The sequence below is a fragment of the Anabrus simplex genome, chromosome 11 (genome assembly GCF_040414725.1).
Source record: "Anabrus simplex isolate iqAnaSimp1 chromosome 11, ASM4041472v1, whole genome shotgun sequence".
NCBI classification, from domain to species: domain Eukaryota; kingdom Metazoa; phylum Arthropoda; class Insecta; order Orthoptera; family Tettigoniidae; genus Anabrus; species Anabrus simplex.
Genome location: NC_090275.1, coordinates 26531504 through 26553285, shown reverse-complemented (window position 1 = coordinate 26553285; position 21782 = coordinate 26531504). Strand labels below are relative to the sequence as shown.

The 21782-nt window shown below is 41.7% G+C and overlaps 1 protein-coding gene across 1 annotated transcript in view; it reads right to left on the bottom strand.

Annotated features, from left to right (window-relative positions):
- LOC136883103 (transmembrane protein 151B-like) overlaps positions 1-21782 on the bottom strand; it is a 54512-nt gene that overhangs the window by 12570 nt on the left and 20160 nt on the right. Inside the window, exons 3-5 of the mRNA XM_068229585.1 lie at positions 13649-13872; positions 9533-9750; positions 4055-4332 (exon numbers count right to left, since the gene is read on the bottom strand). Of these exons, the coding sequence (XP_068085686.1) occupies positions 4055-4332; positions 9533-9750; positions 13649-13872 (720 nt within the window). The remainder of the gene's footprint in view (positions 1-4054; positions 4333-9532; positions 9751-13648; positions 13873-21782) is intronic.

The following is a 21782-nucleotide window of genomic DNA, read 5'->3' as shown; positions in this document are numbered from 1 at the left end:
GCTTGCATTCCGATGATAGCAGGTTCGAAGCCCACTGTCGGCAACTTTGAACATGGATTTCCGTAGTTTTCCATATTCACTCCAGGCAAACGCTGGGACTTTACCTTAATTAACGCCACGGCCGTTTCCTTCCCGCTCCTAGCTCTTTCCCTATCACATCGTCGCCATAAAACCTATCTGTGTCTGTGAGGTAAAAGCAAAATTGCAAAAATATACAAGGTGGTCGGAAACAATGTGAACCGAGTATATGAGCATTACAACGTTGGTCATACTGATAAGTAATTTTTTTTAAAAAAATATGTTCATATCTCGCGGCGTTGTCATTTTATCAGCTGCTGAAGTTAGCCAATCAGATCGCTTGGCTATATATATATACACACCGCCTGACAAAAAAGTTAAGCACCCAGAAGGAATGGTCCAATATTATCCCATTTCGGAATACACGCATACCATTGATGTGTGAGTAAATGATTAGATTTATAAGGATCTGTAATGTGTAGGACGCCCACCAGCGTGCATTTGTGATGGCACCGTTCTGTTGTTGATAAGTTTTTACGAGTCGACTGTTGTGAGTCAGTTAGGCAAGACGTGCAGAGAGGGCTACGGACAGTTTGAAGTACCCGCGATGACTCGCAGACGCGTTGACAGCATTTGACAGAGGCCGCATTGTGGACTGCTTGGGGCTGGTTGGCCGTATCGTGCAATTATCAAACATGTGGGCCATTCAGAAGTCACAGTGGCCCGATGTTGGACTCAATGAGTGCACGAGAGCACCCAACGACGTCGTGCAAGTTCGGGTCGACCAAGAAACTCCACTCCGAGGAAGGAACGTCGTATAGTGCGCCAAGCATTGCGGGATCGGCATTCGCCATCCGCGAACATATACTGGAGACTCTACAACATAGTATGAGTTCCCGCACAGTGTCTCGACGACTCGCATCCGTCAGATTGGGGTCCTACTGCTCCATGCGTCGGTTGACATTGACACCGAAACACCAACGTCGGCGATTGGAGCAGTGCCTTGCCCGGGAGGTATGCACAGAGGACGACTGGCGTCGCATCATGTTCAGTGATGAGCCCCGCTTCTCCACAACCTCCGATGACCGTCGTGCGTCGAGGGCAGAGGGAACATCCTGCCCATATCGTGGAAAGACACACAGGCGCGATCCCTGGCATGATGGTGTGGGAAGCTATACGATATGCATTCAGGTCACCTCTAATACTGCTTCGGCAGATTTTGACGGTACAGCGATACGTCACAGACATTCTGCGTCCTCTCGTTCTACCCTTTATGGCACAGCACTCTGGGGCAGTGTTCCAACAAGATAATGCACGTCCACACACAGCATGCCTAGAGCATGTTGAGGTCCTCCCATGGCCAGCAAGATCCCCGGACCTCTCCATCACTGAACACGCGTGGGATGACATTGGAAGGTGACTCCCAATACCACTCTGCGGGATCTGAAGGGAACAGCTGCAACAACTATGGACGAACTTGCCTCAGGAGAGGATCCAAAGGCTGAGGACACCATTCCGAACCGCATAAGGGCTTGAATTGCGGACAGGGGGGAGTGAGGGGGTACGATATCTCTACTGACCTCTCACCAACATTCCACCCGTGACTGCCAATGGTCTTCTCCTTTCATCCCATATTGTAATTATTTCAGTAAAGGTGCATGATCTTTCAGTATGTGTAGTTTCACTTCACTTTTAACAACTCCTTCTGGGTGTTTAACGTTTTTTGTCATGCAGTGTATATTTATGGCGTGTGGCCTTCGCAGAGGTCTGCTGCAGGTCTTTCGAGTTGACGCCGTAAAGGCGACTTGCGCGCCTCTGAGGATTGAGCCTTACCTATGATGAATTCTAATAATAAAACGACACACACACACACACACACACACACACACACACAGAGAGAGAGAGCTCCCGAACCATTGCAATTAACCAATGAATGTTAAAAATCCCCGACCACCGAGCTCGATAGCTGCAGTCGCTTAAGTGCGGCCAGTATCCAGTAATCGGGAGATAGTGGGTTCGAGCCCCACTGTCGGCAGCCCTGAAGATGGTTTTCCGTGGCTTCCCATTTCACACCAGGCATATGCTGGAGCTGTACCTTAATTAAGGCCACGGCCGATTCCTTCCGATTCCTATACCTTTCCTATCCCATCGTCGCCATAAGACCTATCTGTGTCGATGCGACGTAAAGCAAATAGCAAAAAAAAAAATTCGACCCGTTCGGGAATTGAACCCGGGACCTGTTGGGCCAAAGGCCAGCACGCTAACCATTTAGCCATGGAACCGGACTTTATTATTATTATTATTATTATTATTAGTAATAGTAGCAGCAGCAGCCAACCCTATAGTGTAGAGGTAGCGGGCCTGTCTCTTATTTCAAGGCCCTGGGTTCGTTTTCCGGCCAATTCAAGGATTTACGTTTTGGACTGAGGAATAGAACAGGATTCACTTGATACAGTGCGCTGCAATCGAACCCAAAATTCCCAAGAAATAGTTTTATGATTAAAAACAAAATCCTTGGCAAAGTAGGGTTATTTAACGTCGCTTATTTTATTCCTCTTTTTGTGGGTGTTACACGACGTACAGGTTTGGAAGCCCTATCTGCTTCTCTACGACGGAATGCAGGTTCAAAACTGTTCTGTAAAGCTGCGCAATCCTGGTCGTACGTGAGGCTCATCCGCCGAGTTTTAGAATAAACTTTGTGAGCTGCTATAAATTTTGTGTGCCTTCGGGTTTAGGAAAGTTCGCTAGTTGCAGCAGATCAACCCCACCTTCAGAACAAACCATGGCAAGGCACGGTCCTCGATAGAACTGGCAAGTCAGTATTCAATTGTCTTACTAAGTTTGAACGACCGCTTTCTCTTTCAGGGGCTCACAGTTTGAGCGAAGAGCATAGCAAACACGAGGCTTACTGGTGTCTAGCATTGTTTCGTCTTGCTAATACCCGGTTCCCCTATTAAATTACATTTATCGCATGGTACAGGATTTTTATCCCAAATACAGCAGCATTATTTTCATCCTTGGTTGAATTACAAACGATCATACCTTGATAATAATATGTAACCCTTTGTAAGAAAATATATTAAAAGCGTTTACTATAAATAGCTTTGGCAAATTCGTCCGTCCGTTATACTGGACCGATTTGCTCCATTTTCATTTTATTTTCTCCGGAATTACCTGGCGGTGAATTATGAGTCATCTATAGGCCTCTAAGTTCAGCCAACTTAGCCTTAGCCTGCAATTATTGGAATGATCATTTAATGATTACCTGACAAAGCAAAGCATACCGTCTGGATAATATATATTGTTGGTTGTCAAATAGCAAAGCATTCAGTGCGGATACGAGGTATTGTTACCTGCTAAGGTAGCAGATCGTGCGGTCCAGATACGAGTTATTGTCGCGTACTAAATTACCAGGGCATGAGGTCCAGTTAAGAGGTATTGTTATCTGTTAAAGTAGCAGAGTATGCGGTCCAGATGAGAGACATTATTGCCTGCTAAAGTAACAGAGCATTCGGTCTCGATAAGACGTTTAGTTAGTTGTTGAATGGCAAAGCATGCGGTCCGAACAGGAGGTATTGTTACCTGCTAAATAGAAGACCATGCAGTTCGGATAATACGTGTTGTTAGTTGCTAAATACCAGAGAATGCGGTCAGGATAAGATGTATTGTTACCTGCTAAATTACCAGGGCATGCGGTTCGAATAAGAGGTATTGTTACCTGCTAAATAGCAGAGCATGCGGTCAGGATAAGAGGTATTGTTACCTCCTAATCTACCAGGGCATGCGTCCGGATACGAGGTATTGTTACCTGATAAATAGCAGAGCATGCGGTCATGATAAGGGGTATTGTTACCTGCTAATCTACCAGAGCATGCGATCCGGATAAGAGGTATTGTTACCTGCTAAATAGCAGAGCATGCGGTCAGGATAAGGGGTATTATTACCTGCTAAATTAGCCGAGCATGCGGTCCGCATAAGCGGCATTGTTATCCGTTAAACTACCATGGCATGCAGCACAGATGAGAGATGTTAATACCTGGTAATGCACGTAGGCCGTGTTGTACTCGATGACCATACGCAGAGGCCAGGAGAGCAACAGGAAACTGCACAGCCAGAAGACTGCCGGGCTGGAGTACCAGGGCATGCGGTCGGGATCCGGGTACGCCACCACGTACTCCTTGAAGTTGGTCACGTTGGAGAGATCCAAGCCCTCTCTCATCTCCATGTAGTCATCATACCTCTCGTACTCGCCGAAGAAGCGCGCTCGTTGCTCCTCGAAATCAGCCGCCGCTTCCACGTTAGCGAATGCGAAACCTGCAGCCACACGGAAAGAAATGTCATCTAAACTTAGAGCAGCGGATTGGTAATGGAATCTGGAAAGGATTTACGCATCCTTTCTAGGACTCCGTAAAGAAGATAATTTTTTTTTTTTTTTAACTCTTATGGTACCTGGACGGGAAAAGTTAGAAAAAAATTCACAAAAAATGGTTGTGCAACAAAAGTGTGTCCTAAATAGATATTTAAATATGGGGTAACAATTGCCACTCTCTCCCTCAGCTGTCAGCTGCATTGCATGGTAGTGAAACATGACCCACAACTAGCTCAAAAAGAAAGAGAATAGAAGCTTTTGAAATATGGTGTTACAGAAGAATGGTGTAGGTGAGATGGGTGGATTGAATCACCAATGAAGAGATAATTCAGCCCTAAAGATGGTTTTCGATGGTTTCCCATTTTCACACCAGGCAAATGCTAAGGCTGAACAACTTGTGTTTTGTATTGTACGTTTTAGGTATTGCGTATTACAGGCTTTGAATTATTCTGCGTTTTGTGTTGTATGTTTTGATTATTGCATATAACAGGCTTTGAATTATTCTATGTTTTGTGTTGTAGGTTTTAATTATTGCATATTACAGTCTTTGAATTATTCTGTATGTTTTGCGTCGTGCGTTTTAGGTATGGCATAGTACAGGCTTGCATTACTCTGTGTGTTTTGTGTTGTACGTTTTAGGTATGGCATATTACAGGCTTGCATTACTCTGTGTGTTTTGTGTTGTACGTTTTGATTATTGCATATTACAGGCTTTGAATTATTCTGCGTTTTGTGTTGTACGTTTTGATTATTGTATATTACAGGCTTTGCATTACTCTGTGTATTTTGTGTTGTACGCTTTGATTATTGCATATTACAGGCTTTGCATTACGCTGTGTGTTTTGTGTTGTACGTTTTGATTATTGCATATTACAGGCTTTGAATTATTCTGCGTTTTGTGTTGTAAGTTTTAGGTATTGCATATTACAGGCTTTGCATTACTCTGTGTGTTTTGTGTTGTACGCTTTGATTATTGCATATTACAGGCTTTGAATTATTCTGTGTGTTTTGTGTTGTACGTTTTAGGTATGGTGTATTACAGGCTTTGCATTACTCTGTGAATTGTGTTGTACGGTTTAGTTTCTGCATATTACAGGCTTATTCAATGATATGAAGTTATTTTCACAGAAACAAGATTGACTGGGCTAACAAACCTCATAAATCATAATTACACTATTACTCTGTAACGAGCTATCGGAGACTACTCGTTTCTAATACCCGTATAGTCAGAAGGTATCTCTGAACAACCTGGGAAAGTTTGTCGGTGGATTTCGGCTTCACCCTGTACATTTGATCAATTTCATAATTTTTGTTTCCATGAATTTACCATATGGTAACGGATAAAGTCGATCTAAACATTAATGGTATCACTTCTTGATTTGTTTAACGGCCATTACAATTGGGATTAGTTCGTCGACGAGACTTTTTAGGTTCTGTATTTTTTAATCAGAAATTGTACGACTACGAGAAGCGCTAACAAATTAAATTACTGGTCTGTTTGAACGCGACCTGCTTTTAACATAGTTCGATTTGTTTAAAGCTGTGTATACTCTTTGTGTTTTTACTTTTTTTTAGTACACAAGCTGTGAACTGGAGCGCGTAGATTGTCACTGAACTGCTAGAATTTTACCAGTGACAGAAGTACCGCAGTTGTACTGGAAGTGGAAAAAAGAAGGATTGGGTCATTTCAACGCTTCCTCCCACTGCTGCTGAATTTAGAATATGATGAGTAGAGCCCGAAGTTTGAGGCATGAATGTGTTAGACTGCAAACTTCTGAAGCCGATTACAGGTATAGCCTATACTGCACAATGCTTGTGTTATGTCGTTTGCATAACCATTAGGGGGGCGGCCCATCGGAACACCCTAGAATTTATGTTACTCTTGCTACATTAAGAAAGAGCTGGCTAGTCGACACTTCCTAACAACCAAATTAGTTTGCAGTCTAGTCCGGCTCCATGGCTAAATGGTTAGAGTGCTGGCCTTTGGTCACAGGGGACCCGGGTTCGATTCCTGGCAGGGTCGGGAATTTTAACCACAAATAGTTAATTTCGCTGGCACGGGGGCTGGGTGTACGTGTCGTCTCCATCATCATTTCATCCTCATCACGACAATCAGGTCGCCTACGGGAGTCAAATCAAAAGACCTGCATCTGGCGAGCCGAACTTGTCCTTGGACACTCCCGGCACTAAAAGTCATATGCCATTTCATTTCAGTTAGCAGTCTAACCAATCATTATCACTATCAGCCAAATCAATCATTAAATTATGTACCCTCTTTAAGTCATAGATCCAAATAAGCTTGTAACAGTCTTCTCCATGTGGTATGGTTTTGTGCGGTCCTCTGCAAGGTGATACCAGCAGTATTCCTGATATTTCTGTCCCATCTCTCTGGTGGTCTTCCTCTAGGCCTCCGATGTTCTTTCCGACTCAATTCCAACACTAGCTTCGTCCATCTTTCATTATTATGTCGTGGAACATGGCCAGGCCACTGCCATCTCTCCAAGATGTCTTTAAGCTTAGTGATTGATCGGATGTCAACTGCTCTTCTCCTATCTTTCCTTGTATAGTCCAAAATGGCTTTTGCCATGGCTCTATGAGCTGTCATGAGTTTTCCTTTCGTAAACTTGTTCAGTGTCCAAGTCTCACAAGCATAAGTTAAAACAGGAAGATTGCATTGATCAAAAACTGATTTCTTTAAATTTACCGGCAGTTTTGATCTAAAAACTGATGATTTCCTTCCAAAAGCTTGCCATCCAAGTTTGCTGCACCGATAGATTTCATCGCCCTTCATACTTAAAATCTGGCCAAGGTAGATACATTCAGTGGCCTCTTCTAATGACGTGTCCTTAATTTTCACTATTCCAGCCTGGACTCATTCATTGGACATGACTTTCATTTTGGCTTAAGCATGAACTCTAACATATTACTGCCTAGAAATCGTGATCTAATAATGAGAAATAAAATGTTCTTGCACGTTTCTGAGGAAAGGAAATTAGAAGAACAAATCTCTTCTCGAGAACAAATGTGTTAAAGTTTCATTTTTGTATTTCTGATTGAATTGTAAATCACAAAATACGATAAAAGAGCTTATTCCTTCGCAGTATTCTTATTGCTCGTCGTAGCGTCTTTAGTGGCTACCACTTTGCTACTAACTGATTAAGACCCTTTCACTCTGTTTGCGCTTAATGTCTGACTTCTTAGTTCCAGTGTATGAGACCCACACCAGGATTACTTGATACGAGAATTGGAAAAGATCCTAAGGAAAGCAGCATGATTTGTTCTGGATGATTGGCAACAAAAGAGTAGTGTTACAAAAACGTTGCAAACTTTGGACTGGGAAGACTTGGGAGTAAGGAGACGAACTGATGAGAGGAGAAAGATTCGGCGAACTTTGAATTTAAAGAGAAGAAGGGATAGAATGACGGGACACGTCTTGAGACACCTAGGATTTGTACAGTTAGGTTTTGAGTGTAGTGTAGGCTGTAAGGACGGTAGAGGTAGACCAAGATATGAATATGACAAACAGAATAGAGTAGGTGTACTGTAATAGTTGCGTAGAAAAGTAATGATTAATCAGGATAGGGTGACTTGGAGGGCTGCAAGAAAAACCAGCCTATGGGCTGATGACACAAACAACAAGAACATAACAACAGCAATTTAAAGGAAACTATACGGCCAGTGGTTATTTTCAGTATAATTCTCATAGTCTATATTCATCAAGAATTTAAGTTCCCTATTTAGAAAAAAGACAACATAGTTACATGGAAAAAATTATTGGCAGCCGATACGGCAATGATGGAGCTATTTTGGACATAATCACCACCAGAATTGGGACACTTGCCACATCGTGGGATCAACGTTTATATTCCGGTGTCATGGAAGTCTGCCACTTGGGAATTGAAACTAGGGTGTGACATTCGTCTTCAGGTCTTCGTCCGTGTGAAAATGCTGACAGGAGGAAAGAAATTTCCTGAGCTGCAAGAAACGAAGAAAATCACTCGGGGCAAGATGAGGACTGTACGGTCGACGATCAAACACCTGCAGAACACGCCGAGCATTGCCATGGATCAGCGTTAACACCTGCACTGAACATTTGACGCCTCTTGTTTCGAATGGCCCACCGCAATTTCCGCAGAAACTTTATCACACACCGAATCTCGCAGGGAACGGAAGATATAACACGAGCAACTGCTGCTACGCTACTGACACCAGGCGGGACTTGTCCGTCCGGTATATGATTGCTACGTCGTAGATCTGTCGCGCATGCTCATATTTTCCGGCTAAATACGTTTAATTTACAAGAAAAGAAATAGGGGAACTTAATTTCTGGATGGCCTACGTATATACACAATAGTTTGTGTGAAAATAGCCCTTGAAATCAGAATTGCGCTACGTAAGATTGTACACACTACTATATCACTGTACTAGTTTGGACCACGGGGGATTTGGTCATGCCCTGAGTCCTGCTGTAATTTCAGCTCTTATACCTACTTTACACGTTGCCAATTGATGAGACGATTGTCAAAAGACAGTTGACTGGCTTACAATTATTGATTACTTGTGAACACTTCGGTCCAATTGTCTAGGCTATCGACTGTCTCCAGGAGTAGATTGAGGACAACCAACCGGACCCAACTGCAACCCCCACCAACCAGAGCTCAGTTCTGTCGGGACAGTTGGCGCCGTTATGCCAGTTCGCTTGTGTCAACCGAGGGTGCAGCCACCTGCGTGGTCTCGATAATTTCAATACTTTGTTTTTTAAATTATTTGTAAGCTGTTCGCGTAATTATGGCTTCAAAGTAGCGTGACGATACTAACGTAAAATTCGTTGTGCTGTAAAGGGAACGATATGTTTGTGGGACCAGGACGAGGACAAAAATGCTAGTCAAGCGGCTCTGTCTGAGATAAAATGAACATTCAACGATTCGCTATGATTGAAGTCAAAATGTTGCATGACTCAGCAATCAATTCTCGACACATATAATTACAAAATAAATTTAATTCTTCACAGCATATTACAGACTCTGCGCACTGAGCCGTTTCATGTCATCTACTGGCGTGACAATAGCTTCCTCGTGTGTACAGGTTCTCATCAATTGGCATCGCATTATAGTGAAGTAATGAAGGTATTCTCTTCAGTCTTACCTTTACTAAAGCGTATCTTGGTGATGGGTCCTCTCTTGTCGAGTAAGAGTTCTCTGGAGATGTCTTTCATTCCGCAGTACGCGAACACGAAGCAGGAGCCCGCTGCATGGGAATTGACTCTCTCGTAGTACACTTGAGTCGTGGTGTAGGAGTCCCCACTTCGATAGCGGGTCACCTGACGCTTTCTTCGAACATAGTGGTAACACACAGCTTTCCACCTGCAATATGTCGTGAATAAAGAGTGATCTGCCTGATTCAAACAACACAAGGAGTAGCTTGATAAGCTTACTGCCATGGCGCTCTTAAAATTAGAAAGTCAGATGCCTAGGAACTAATAACACTAGCCTGAAAAATCATAATTTTTCTCCCCTAAAAGGTTTAACAGGTGATCTTACCTAACTTAGGTGTGCCGAGTTTAAATATGCTTTACCTTTCCCTGTATCATGTAAGGATTATCCACAGTAGCTTCATCATTTCTTTTAATATCATCATTATGATCACATTTCACTAACTTTTGACATGCTTCGTTAACTTGTTAATGTTAATTTTAATTAATTTTAATTTTTAATTTTAAATAATTTTAATTAAATGTTAATTTTAAAACAGGGACGTGTGCCCCTCAAGGATCTATAAAAATGATTTGATGAGTGATCGTAAATGGCTTGCCAGAAAAATAAACTTATTCTGAGGTCTGGGATGTTATAGGTGATTGTAAATAATTTTAACACACTGAATTCAGTGCCAGGGTCTGGTCTTCTTACAGAATACAAAGCATTCGATAAATCGAATACAATATAATATTGAAGTTCTATTTTATTTTCACCTAAGTGTTCTAGGAATGTCTTAACCCTGAACTATATTTTTCCAGATAGTAAGTCATATTACTACATAATGTATTCCAGTAATTGTTTTGACAGGCAATTTTTTGTATGTGCTAAAATTATTTTCATATTCCCTTAAATTTGCATAATATAAGAATTTTAGGATAACTTTTTATTGATGTCTCGTAAAAGGTACGTGATGAAGCATTTCTGATATTTCACTAAATTATACCCAACAATAATTTGATACCTGGTAAAAATGTTCGAAACATGATATTGAAATTTTCTAAAATTTACATTAAATCTCGAACTTCGATATATATATATATATAATACCTAATTACAAACAATCTGTACGTGTTTTGGCGAAGCGGTTGATGTTTTCGAAATCAGCACATCATTTTCCATATGAACCACCTATTTTCACCAATATCAGGAAATCATTGCAGGTTAGTGTAATCACTTCAACATTCTCCTAAAAATAGGATAAAGAGTATGCGATAATTACATGCAATATAAGTAATAAAATAATGTGCAGTAAGGGCAATTACAAATGTAGAATTTAACAAAATATGAAAGTTACCAGGTAAGTTAATACAATAGATGTGCATAAATACTCTTTTTAAATAGCTGAGGAACATGCGGCAGAAACGCGATCATTGCGATGGCATATTTAATCAGTCACTCTAGCTTCCTCCAGTATTATCTGGCGGGCGGGAGGCTATAACTTGTTGGCCAAGGTCTCAGCCCCGCCTCAGGTGTGGTTCTGTGTTAATTGGATGAAGCTTTACTAGCACGAATCTTTAATCATCCATACGGTATATAAGTATTGGTAATATGAAGAATAAATTCGATCCTGTTTTCATGACTCCTTCAGGGTGTTGCAATTTTCCTTAACATGTGTGTAATATACTTGCTACTTACTGCCTGGTTGCTCCCAATCAATTACTTTTATGTTTGGTTACAAAGTGTTTGAACTTAAGTTGAAGCTCTCCATTGCATATTTAATGACTTCAGTACTAAAGATTCATTACCGTCTGTTCGATCAGCTCTGATGTACTTATTATAGTAGCTCCTCACTAGCTATTTTATCATATCTTCAAATACTTACCGCAGAAATTCTTGACAGTCTACTCCATCAAATCTCATGTACGTAAGATTCGGTCTCGTCACTCTTTATTAGAAAAATAAAATTGATCCTGAAACTATTTACAATAAGACTGAAGCAGGATTGACCGTCGTTAATGAACATCATAGAAGATGCTGGAAATGGCCAGCGTTGACGTCGATGCAGCACACCACACACCAATCTTTAGGTTTAGTAACGTCATTTAGACGTACTGATGAGGATTTTCTGATGCATAATGGCGTGCGTTCTGTGAGTTCACATGCCCTGACAGGCTGAACCAGGCCTCATCTGAAGAAATGAGGATCCAAAAGTCCTGATTCCACTTCCCTCAAAAACCACCGGGAGAACTCAACACGAGAAGGTTCGTTTAGACTCTTTAACTCATGTACTACAGTAAATTTGTAGGGATACAGATGCTTGTCCTTTTTGATACTGTTTCGACACGACGATCTCTTAATAAACGGCGTTGAGATTTCATCGGACTTTGTTCAGGATTTCCTTCACTCGACAAATGTTTTCTGGTGTTCGAACTCTCTTATAGTTACGGTTTCTATTCACTTCAGAACCCCTTTCACGCCCTTTTACCTCTACATTTTGCATTGCAGACTTTCCTGCAGGTTTCGTCAAAACACCTCCAGTCTTAAACTCTTGTGCAAACAATTCTGCAAAGGTTTTCCACGAAACTTACTGCGCGTAACACCCGGCAATGAACATGTGCTGTTTCATCGGAAGTACCCGTTTTTGTTGCATTCAGCTGGTCACAATCAATCAATCAATCAATCAATCAATCAATCAATCAATCAATCAATCAATCAATCAATCAATCAATCAATCAATCAATCAATCAATCAATCAATCAATCAATCAATCAATCAATCAATCAATCAATCAATCAATCAATCAATCAATCAATCAATCAATCAATCAATCAATCAATCAATCAATCAATCAATCAATCAATCAATCAATCAATCAATCAATCAATCAATCAATCAATCAATCAATCAATCAATCAATCAATCAATCAATCAATCAATCAATCAATCAATCAATCAATCAATCAATCAATCAATCAATCAATCAATCAATCAATCAATCAATCAATCAATCAATCAATCAATCAATCAATCAATCAATCAATCAATCAATCAATCAATCAATCAATCAATCAATCAATCAATCAATCAATCAATCAATCAATCAATCAATCAATCAATCAATCAATCAATCAATCAATCAATCCGCCCAGATGGCAGATTCCCTATCTGTTATTTTCCTAGCTTTTTCTTTAATGTTTACAAAGAACTTGGAAAAAATTGAACATCTCCCTTGGTAAATTATTTCAATTCCTAACTTCCCTTCCTATAAACGAGCATTTGTCCCAATTTGTCCACTTGAATTCTAACTTTATCTTCATATTGTGATGTTTCCTACTTATAAAAAACACAACTTGAACTTATTCGTCCACTAATGCCATTCCACGCCATCTCTCCACTGACAGCTCGAAACATACCACTTAGTCGAGCAGCTCGTCTCCTTTCTCCCTAGTCTTCACAGCTCAAACTTTGCAACACTTTCGTAACGCTACTCTTTTGTCGGAAATCACCCAGAAAAAATCGAGCTGCTTTTCGTTGGATTTTTTCCACTTCTTGAATCAAGTAATCCTGGCGAGGGTCCCATACACTGGAACCATACTCTAGTTGGCGTCTTACCAGGGACTTATATGCCCTCTCGTTACGTCCTTACTACAACCCCTAAATACTCTCCTAATCATATGCAGAGATCTGTACCCTTTATTTCAAACCCATTTATGTGATTACCCAAATGGAGATCTTTCCTTATATATACACCTGCTGTATGTACTTACAGCGATCCACTTAAGGAACTACCACCCAATCAACGCATTAATTAAAACTGAATATGTCTTCTGCTCTCACTCACTCACACGTAATAACACAGCGACGTACTCGGGAGGTGCGCACGCGCAGACATGTGACAGCACCCGATTGGTGCATCGAAATCACGGTTTCCAGCAATGATGCGATGGGCAGTTCCGCGCCAGTCTTATAAATATTTTCCACGCCTTATTTTTCCCACCCGGTATGTGCCGTACTGTCCGAGTATGGTCTAATTGAAGATACCTACCTTACTGACTGATGTACTCACCAGACTATGGGCTGGGCCTCCCTCATCTGGCGCACCTTCTCCAGAACCGACGCGGTGTCCACCTTGTGACCCATCTCGATGCGGGCCGTGCAGTGCCAGCACTCGACGAGGTAAACTAAGTACAACATGGCCATGAAGGCGACAGGAATGTAGATATAACCATCATCACACGGCGACATCTGGCGTGTGCTTCTGATAGGGTACAGGGAGAAGTTGATAATCACCTGCACATAGCACCAGCGTGTCACCAGGGAATATAACATCACCAGACATACGGGGAGTGCTTGTTGGGAGAGGAAAGTGCACGGGGAAAGTAGTAAATCAATTACACAGGTTGCTGTAAATAGAGCAAGTTAGCAGAAACCAGTTTCCGCACGATGTTTCAAAAATACACGGCATTCCTCACATACAGAGAAGGAAAAATATGCATTTGATCACGTGTCCGGAAATGCTTACTTTCTTGGCCTCCACGATCACCTGATCTCAACCCGTGAAGTGAAGTCTTTGGTGTACGCCAGTTTTGTGGACGATGAAGCAACACTTCAAGGCAGAATTGTAAGGTCCTTTCAAACAGTACCTACAACACCGGCCATACTCGAGTGTGCTCGTAACTCCAAGTGACGTTAAGCATAAGCCTTCAGGAGGTGGACATTTCTAACACCTCTTGTAAACTTTGACACGAGTGCATCAGTACATACCAGCTAGCCCACAATCGAGTCTGATATATCGAAAAGTACGTGTTTCCGGACCATTGTTTTGATATACCTTTATTTCTCTATACAGCGTGCTTCATTTTTAATACCATATATTGAAACGGCTATAAGTATGCGATACTAGAAGCAAAACAGTCTTAATAAACATGGGTTCGCAAACGAGCCGTTTGCGAGAAAATTTAGAATTTGTGGCTATCATCCAACACTGACCTGACTGTATGTAAACGTCATCCTACAACCTGTGACAATGAATGAAGTCAGAACGGTCGATCCGGCAACACTGGCGACACGCAACGCTGCACATGTGTAGCAGCATGTTTTGACCACCTGCTCCCAACGTTGTTCAGCTGAGCATCGTGTCTGTGCCGTGTAAAACCTGTTTGACACAGTGCGTGTTTAGTGCGTTGGTTCTGAACTGCGAACAGGAACATGAACGACTAAAAGATCAATGAACAGTTTTGTTTTAAGCTTGGCAAGACACCAAAAGAAACGCATGCGATGCTGGTACGTGTTTATGAAGATCAAGCACTGTCCTTGGAGTGTGTGTAAGAGTGGTTCGCCCGTTTTCGAGGAGGTCGGGAAAGTGTTTCTGACAACACCCGTGGCGGAAGACCGGCGACCGTCGTCAGTGACGAAAACATTGAGAAGGTGAGGTCATTAATCACGAACGATCGGCGATTAATTGTGCGCATGATAGGGGATGAACTGTAGATTAACCGTGAATCCGTGCGACAAATCGTTACCCAGAAGGTAGGGAAGAAGAAAACGTGTTATCTTGGCGGACGATCAGAAGCAGGCACGTTTAGAGGCTTCACAGGATTTTGTCGAAACGGCGGATGCGACACCAATTTTTTTGAACTGTATCGTCTCTGAGGATAAACCTGGTGTCTCAGGTATGACCCTGAAACGAAACGGCAGAGCATGGAATGGCGTTCTCTGGGATCCCCTCGTCGGAGAAACGTCAGAGCCTATTCCCACCACTTAAACTCGCTTTGAAAGGAAAGAGATTTGACGATATTCCTGGCATCCAGCTAAAAGTGACGAGGCTTTTGAGCATCATCTCAAAGGAAGCCTTCTTGCAAAGTTTCCAGGGCATGTATGGTTGATCTCAGTAGCGCATAGTTATGGGAGGGGACTATTTCGAAGGACAGTAAGGTCACTGTCGTGCATTGTTCATCTTTGTTGATAGTAGAGGACTATTCACCGAACTTTATCGTCACAGGTTGTAGTTAGGAAAAGGCACCAATACAATATTAAGAAAAGTTATTAGATAATATGGTAGAAGTGCAGTTGTTTTTAATGAACAAGAACACAGTCTTACTTAGTATGTTACGTATTGAAATGACTGTACAGTGTAGTTACTCATAGTTAAAGGAAGTAACACGCAGTAACCTTAAATCCCGAAGAGGGCGAGGAAACTTCGGAGGCATGAATTACGAGCTAGACACATTAATAGAGACACCTGATATGGTCGAGGTAGTTAGCAGTGTTAATGGGAGTCCTGCAACCCCACATAATACTCTCTAACGTTCCTGCGGCACTCCAGAGAGAGAGAGATGGTAATTTACCAGCTCTATCAGATGTTCTTCCAGCCTGCGGAGAGCCAAGTAGTAGCGTACGTGAGATTGTCTGTTTACGATTTTTGCTTCTTATGTAAGAGTGTGATTATTTAAGAATAGGTTGAACGACACACAATCTCATGATTTAAATGTAATTATAATGTTACTAATTTTATGTCCCTCTATCTACTTTTGCGGTTTTCGAAGACGCCGATTTGCCGGAACTTTGACCCGCACGAGGCTGAAGTAATTAAGGACCTTAAGACACCACTGGACTAAGTCAGGATTTAATCTGCAAAGTTAAGACTCTGCATCTTGCACCGCGATTATTTAGACAATAATTTTCGAATACTTTTAAAAATAAGATTTTAGTGGGTTTAGGTCCGGAGAACGTGGCGGCAGAGGGATTCCTGGTGAGGTCACACCTTCACAGCGTCGACGGATCCAGTGCTAGGGGCAGACCTAGACTCGAGTAAATCGACCATATCATCAGGGACCTGGACTGCTCTTCATACGTAGAACAGCTCGAGGACAGGCAAGTGTGGACGAGTCGAGTGATAACCACTGCAAATCAATCTTAGGATTGACTACTAGAAACTGCTATCACTTCACTGACTCTCAGTTGTGAATTGTTTATTAGGAATGTTCCCATTAGAAATTTGTTGTACTTACTCACCTCTTAGAACTACTTCAATTTCTGGGCAATCTTTTATATCACCCGGTATAAGTGCGAATCAACCCTCAAACTCGTAATATTCACCTAGAGTCAACTCGCGGACCTTGCTGACAGTGAATTGAACGCACATTCTTCCGGATCAATTGAGCTCGTTTAAACCTAGTGTTCGGATATCTACGGATATTCCAGAGTGTGTTTCTATCAGTGGCGGCAGGTGGATAAAACATCTGAGGGGCGTTCATTGCTTTGGAGAATAACTTGTTAAAATGGATTGTTTCTTGATGTTTACGTGGATTTAAAATAATAAAACTGCTTGATTGACAACGGCGAGTTTCCTTTTAAGGCACCTGGCTGCTGCTGAGAGAAGTTACCAAAATACTGAGGAATGAAGGAGAGATAATATGAGGTGTAGTTACTTTAATCTGATCCACTGGCTTGCGTAGGAATAACTGCCTCAAAAACGTGTCAGGCAGACTACTGTTATTTATGTCTTGACGTGTTTTACTGTTTAATTTTCATAAAACACGTACGAAAGGAGTTCATTATATAATGCAACAATTTATTTTTCTAAACACATGTTGGTTTTATTGAGAATTCACGTGTACCATGTTATTTTCCAATCCTTTTGCTCCAATATCCTATTTTGCAACATGATCTCCGTTCAATGTTACGGCCTTACGCCAGCGTAATGTGAGGGCTTGCATGGTAGCACGCGACTGGTCGATGACGGAGCCAACGTGAGGCTGCATCGATAACTTCCCCATCATTCGCGGAGTGCATCTTTCGTTGAGTCCAACAGATGGATGTCGGAAGGTGCGAGATCCGAGCTGTAGGGTGGATGAGAAAGAACGGTCCACTGAAGTTTTGTAAGCTCGTGTCAGGTGCGCAGACTTGTGTGAGGTCTTGTGTTGTGGTGAAGGTTCAACGTCCTTTTGTCCACGGCCAGATCTCCATAGACATTCCGCAAGCGCCTATGAATATCTGTGATGGCCTGGTTTTCCGCCAGAAGAAACTCAATAACTGCTCTCTGTTTGGTATACACCTCCGTCACAGACGCCATTTTGAAGGCTAATTATAGCGCTTCCATCTATTGAAAATTAGGGAAAACTACGACACGGTGCCCCAAACAAAATTCCAATTTTTAAAACCGAAATTGGCCGTGAAATAAAATGTGTTGCATAATATACCGGGTGGTTCACAATTTCCTTATTTTTCGGAGATAGGCAACCCAAATAACGCGTTTAATCTAAAGATCCTTATAATTTAGTTTTATGAACACCAACTAACTTGAAATGTCTCCTTATGGTCAACAAGGCTCTCCCCTACGTATGTGTCATCACTGTAAATTGATCCATGGATCTAGCAAAGGAAAAAGTACTCTGCACAATTCCGCGCCGAATACTAAGGACCATTCTGAAAACATGTGATTTATTGCGCCTTGAAATAACACAGGTACTGTTGGGAGATCAGAAGAATGCACATGCCCGTTGAGGCACGGGGCGAAGGGGTTTTCACTAGCAGAGCCAGTGACGCAATGGTTACCATAGCAACTCCGCTACTATCCAGGCGACTTTATATTGTCTTCTACTGGCCGCACTTCGCTCTTGTCAGTTGTAATCCAGCAAACTGCAAAGTGTCAGTCAATGTTTTCGTGTAGCAGATACGAACAGATAAGAGCCGATCTGTCTGGGCAGAACAGGAAGTTCGTGCTTGCAGGCCACATTCCTCATTCTTGCATTCTTCTCATCTCTACACAGTACCCGTACTACGATCGAATGAATAGGTTGTGCCACGTGCTCTCTAATAGAAATTTTAATGAACAATGTAAACCTTCATTGAAGACTTTGACATGTATGTTAACTTTCGAGGTGGAACGACCGTACTTAATCACTAAACCTCTAGCAAGCAACATGTATGTTGACTTCGTGGCTGAATCGGTTAAGGGCTGGAGAAGAAGATCTGTGAGTATCGGCAGTGTAGTGGTTCGAATTCAGCATAAGGCAAATATTTTGAACGACAGAGGTGGTCTATTTTAGCGGGGATAAATAATAATTTTCTTTGCTATTGGTTTTAAGGGGTGCCCTCTGATTTGGCGTCTTTCCCCTAAGGATGGGTGGGGGAAGAATTGGGAGGGAAATCGGCAGTGGTCTTTTATTAAGGTACCGTCTCGGCATTCGCCTAGTGGTGAAAATGGGAAACCGAGGAAAACCGTTTCTAGGACGGCCATCATGGGATTCGAATCCACAACCTACCGAATCCAACTCACGAACACCATATAACGCACCACACCTACCAGGTCACATCATAGCACGTATTCATTTCCTCACGATGAATGGCATACCGGGATGGCTTTTAGTGTCGGGAGTGTCCGAGGATATGTTCGGCTCACCAGGTGCAGGCCTTTTGATTTGACGCCCGTAGGTGATCTACGCGTCGTGATGAGGATGAAATGATGATGCAGACGGCACATACACCTTTTCCCCTTGCCAGCGAAATTAACCAATGTTGGTTGACATTGCCGACCCTGTCTGGAATCGAATCCGGGACCCCAGTGACCAAAGGCCAGCACGTTAAGCATTTAGCCACGGAGCCGGTTCCTACTTACAGACCATCACGTCGTAGTCCAACTGGTTACGTAACATCGGATAGAAACGGTCCTTTTCAGGATCAATTAAAAATCACTCTTTGGAACAGGATGATATGCGGCCATATTACAGTCACTGTAAACGGCGTTAATCGAACAAAATGTGCACCAGCCTGTGAATCGAACCTACAATCACACAGCTGGGCTGATGGAACAGCAGTGATACGTGATTTAGCCACCTTAACTACCGCGATCCTCGGTGCATTGTTAGCACGTTGTAGTCCTTAAAGACACTTCCTGTCCAAATGTTAGGTAGCGTTATTCGCAGCTGTGATCGTTTTCCAAATTCATTATAGTGCGCGTTCTTCTCCAACTTTGTTAAACAGTAATTGAATTGGTTATTTTTCAAACCCCTTGAGTCACTCATTTCGTCATTGGCATGTTATGAGAGAAAATGAAAGCTGCAACATAGGGGCATCATTTATGTAGAAAACCCGTAAGTCTGATGAATAAAATGAATGCGAGGACACTGGGAACTTTTGGGCTGGATTTGAAACTCTCTAAATCATTGATTTGCGGGGGTTTTCAAGTAACTCTTGTTGAGTATGTGGCGGCCTCGAGTATTAATATATGAGTATAAACTCATATGTTTATAAACTCCTTGAACTTTGTTTATGTTTCGAAGACTTCTATATATTGATGTTCTGTGCTTCTAATATTATCTATATTCTCTCTGATTATTATTCATATTTTTACGTTCGTCCCCACGATACTTGGAGTGTTAATTAAACACATGTAGAATACACCCGCGGTATCCCCTGCCTGTCGTAAGAGGTGACTAACAGGGGCCCAAGGGGCTCTCAACTTGGGAGTGTAGATTGGCGACCACGGGGCCCTTAGCTGAGTCCTGGCATTGCTTTCACTTACTTGTGCCAGGCTCCTCACTTTCGTCTATCCTGTTCGACCTCCCTTGGTCAACTCTTGTCCTTTTACGACCCCGACGGTATTAGAGCATTCGAGGCCTAGGGAGTCTTTCATTTCACGCCCTTCGTGGCACTTGCCTTTCTTCATCCGTTACTTCATCTTTCGAAGTGTTGGATCCCTTCTTTCTTCTTCTTTTCTCTCTCTGTTTACCCCCTGTGGTTGGGGGACGCAGACGAATAATACACCCACGGTATACCCTGCCTGTCGTGAGAAGCGACTAAAAGGGGCGACCAAGGGATGATTGAATTAGAACCATGAAACCACTTTTGATTCGTACCATCACGTCGGGGTTACCAATGTAGTAATTGATGATGATTATGTACTTGAATAATAGAACAGGGATGGTGTATTAATGTGTTTAATTAACACTCCAAGTATCGTGGGGACGAACGTAAAAACATGAATAATAATCAGAGAGAATATAGATAATATTAGAAGCACAGAACATCAATATATAGAAGTCTTCCAAACATAAACAAAGTTCAAGGAGTTTATAAACATATGAGTTTACACACATATATTAATACTAGAGGCCGCCACAAGTAGAGGGGAATCGGGTAATATGGAATAGTCGGGCAATAAGGAATACCACAATATCTTGCCTGTAAGGTACTGCTCTCACGTGGAAACTCGTCGAATTACGGTAAATGTTCTCATGATGTTTTGTATTGAGTTTCGACATGCTCGTGAGTGCGTGGAGCAAGAATATTTGTTTTTAATATTTGAAAAGCTTGTATTAATTACCAAAACTGAGTTTAGTCCTGGGAAATCCAATGTTACATATTGTACAAGAGTTGCTTATATTGCTACACCAGTGTAACTTCCTTGTTGTGCAAAGTTTAGGGCATGACGAATTCTTTAATTCAAACATGGTGTGTCGGGATATATGGAATACTGTTTTAGTTTCAAAGTAAAATGACGTTTAAAATTAATTAAAATTAATTGCATTAATCCTGGTATATTATAACATTTAATTACCTATAGATCTCAGTTTCTGCATCTGTGACTTTTGTCACTGAATGAACAAGTGACTGTAAAAAGAAAACTCTGAATAATTAGTGTATACAGATTATCATTTAAGTTAATTACCAATATTATTCTTCGATTTTTAAAATTTCTGTACGTCCACCTGTAAGAACGTTCCTTAAATATAACTGAATGAATTTATTGAAGTTGTATTTTAATTTACATATTATTTACCCTGCTATTCCATATTAGCCGGCTATTCCGTATTACCCACCAAGTGCAACTTTTTGAAATAAATAATTTTGACGTGAAGACATTAACTATTTACAATTTAAAAATATAGAGAATCTTGGCTAATTATTTGAATTTTCAAACCATATTTATTTATATTTCATAACTGCCAAAAGTAAATGGTATTCCATATTATACGACTCTCCTCTAGAACCCTGATGACATCCACTGTTCAAGACGTCCGTCCTGCCCATTGAACTGCCTCTAGACAAGACAGTAACATTTTAGGTGTCACAGTATAAGAGTTTTATGTATTCTAGTGAGCACTTAGACATAATACTAGCCAGTACGTTATTGGTCTTATAAGCTACAACCTCAAGCGTCTTAACAGTACTCCCAATGCAAATGTGATGCCAGATAA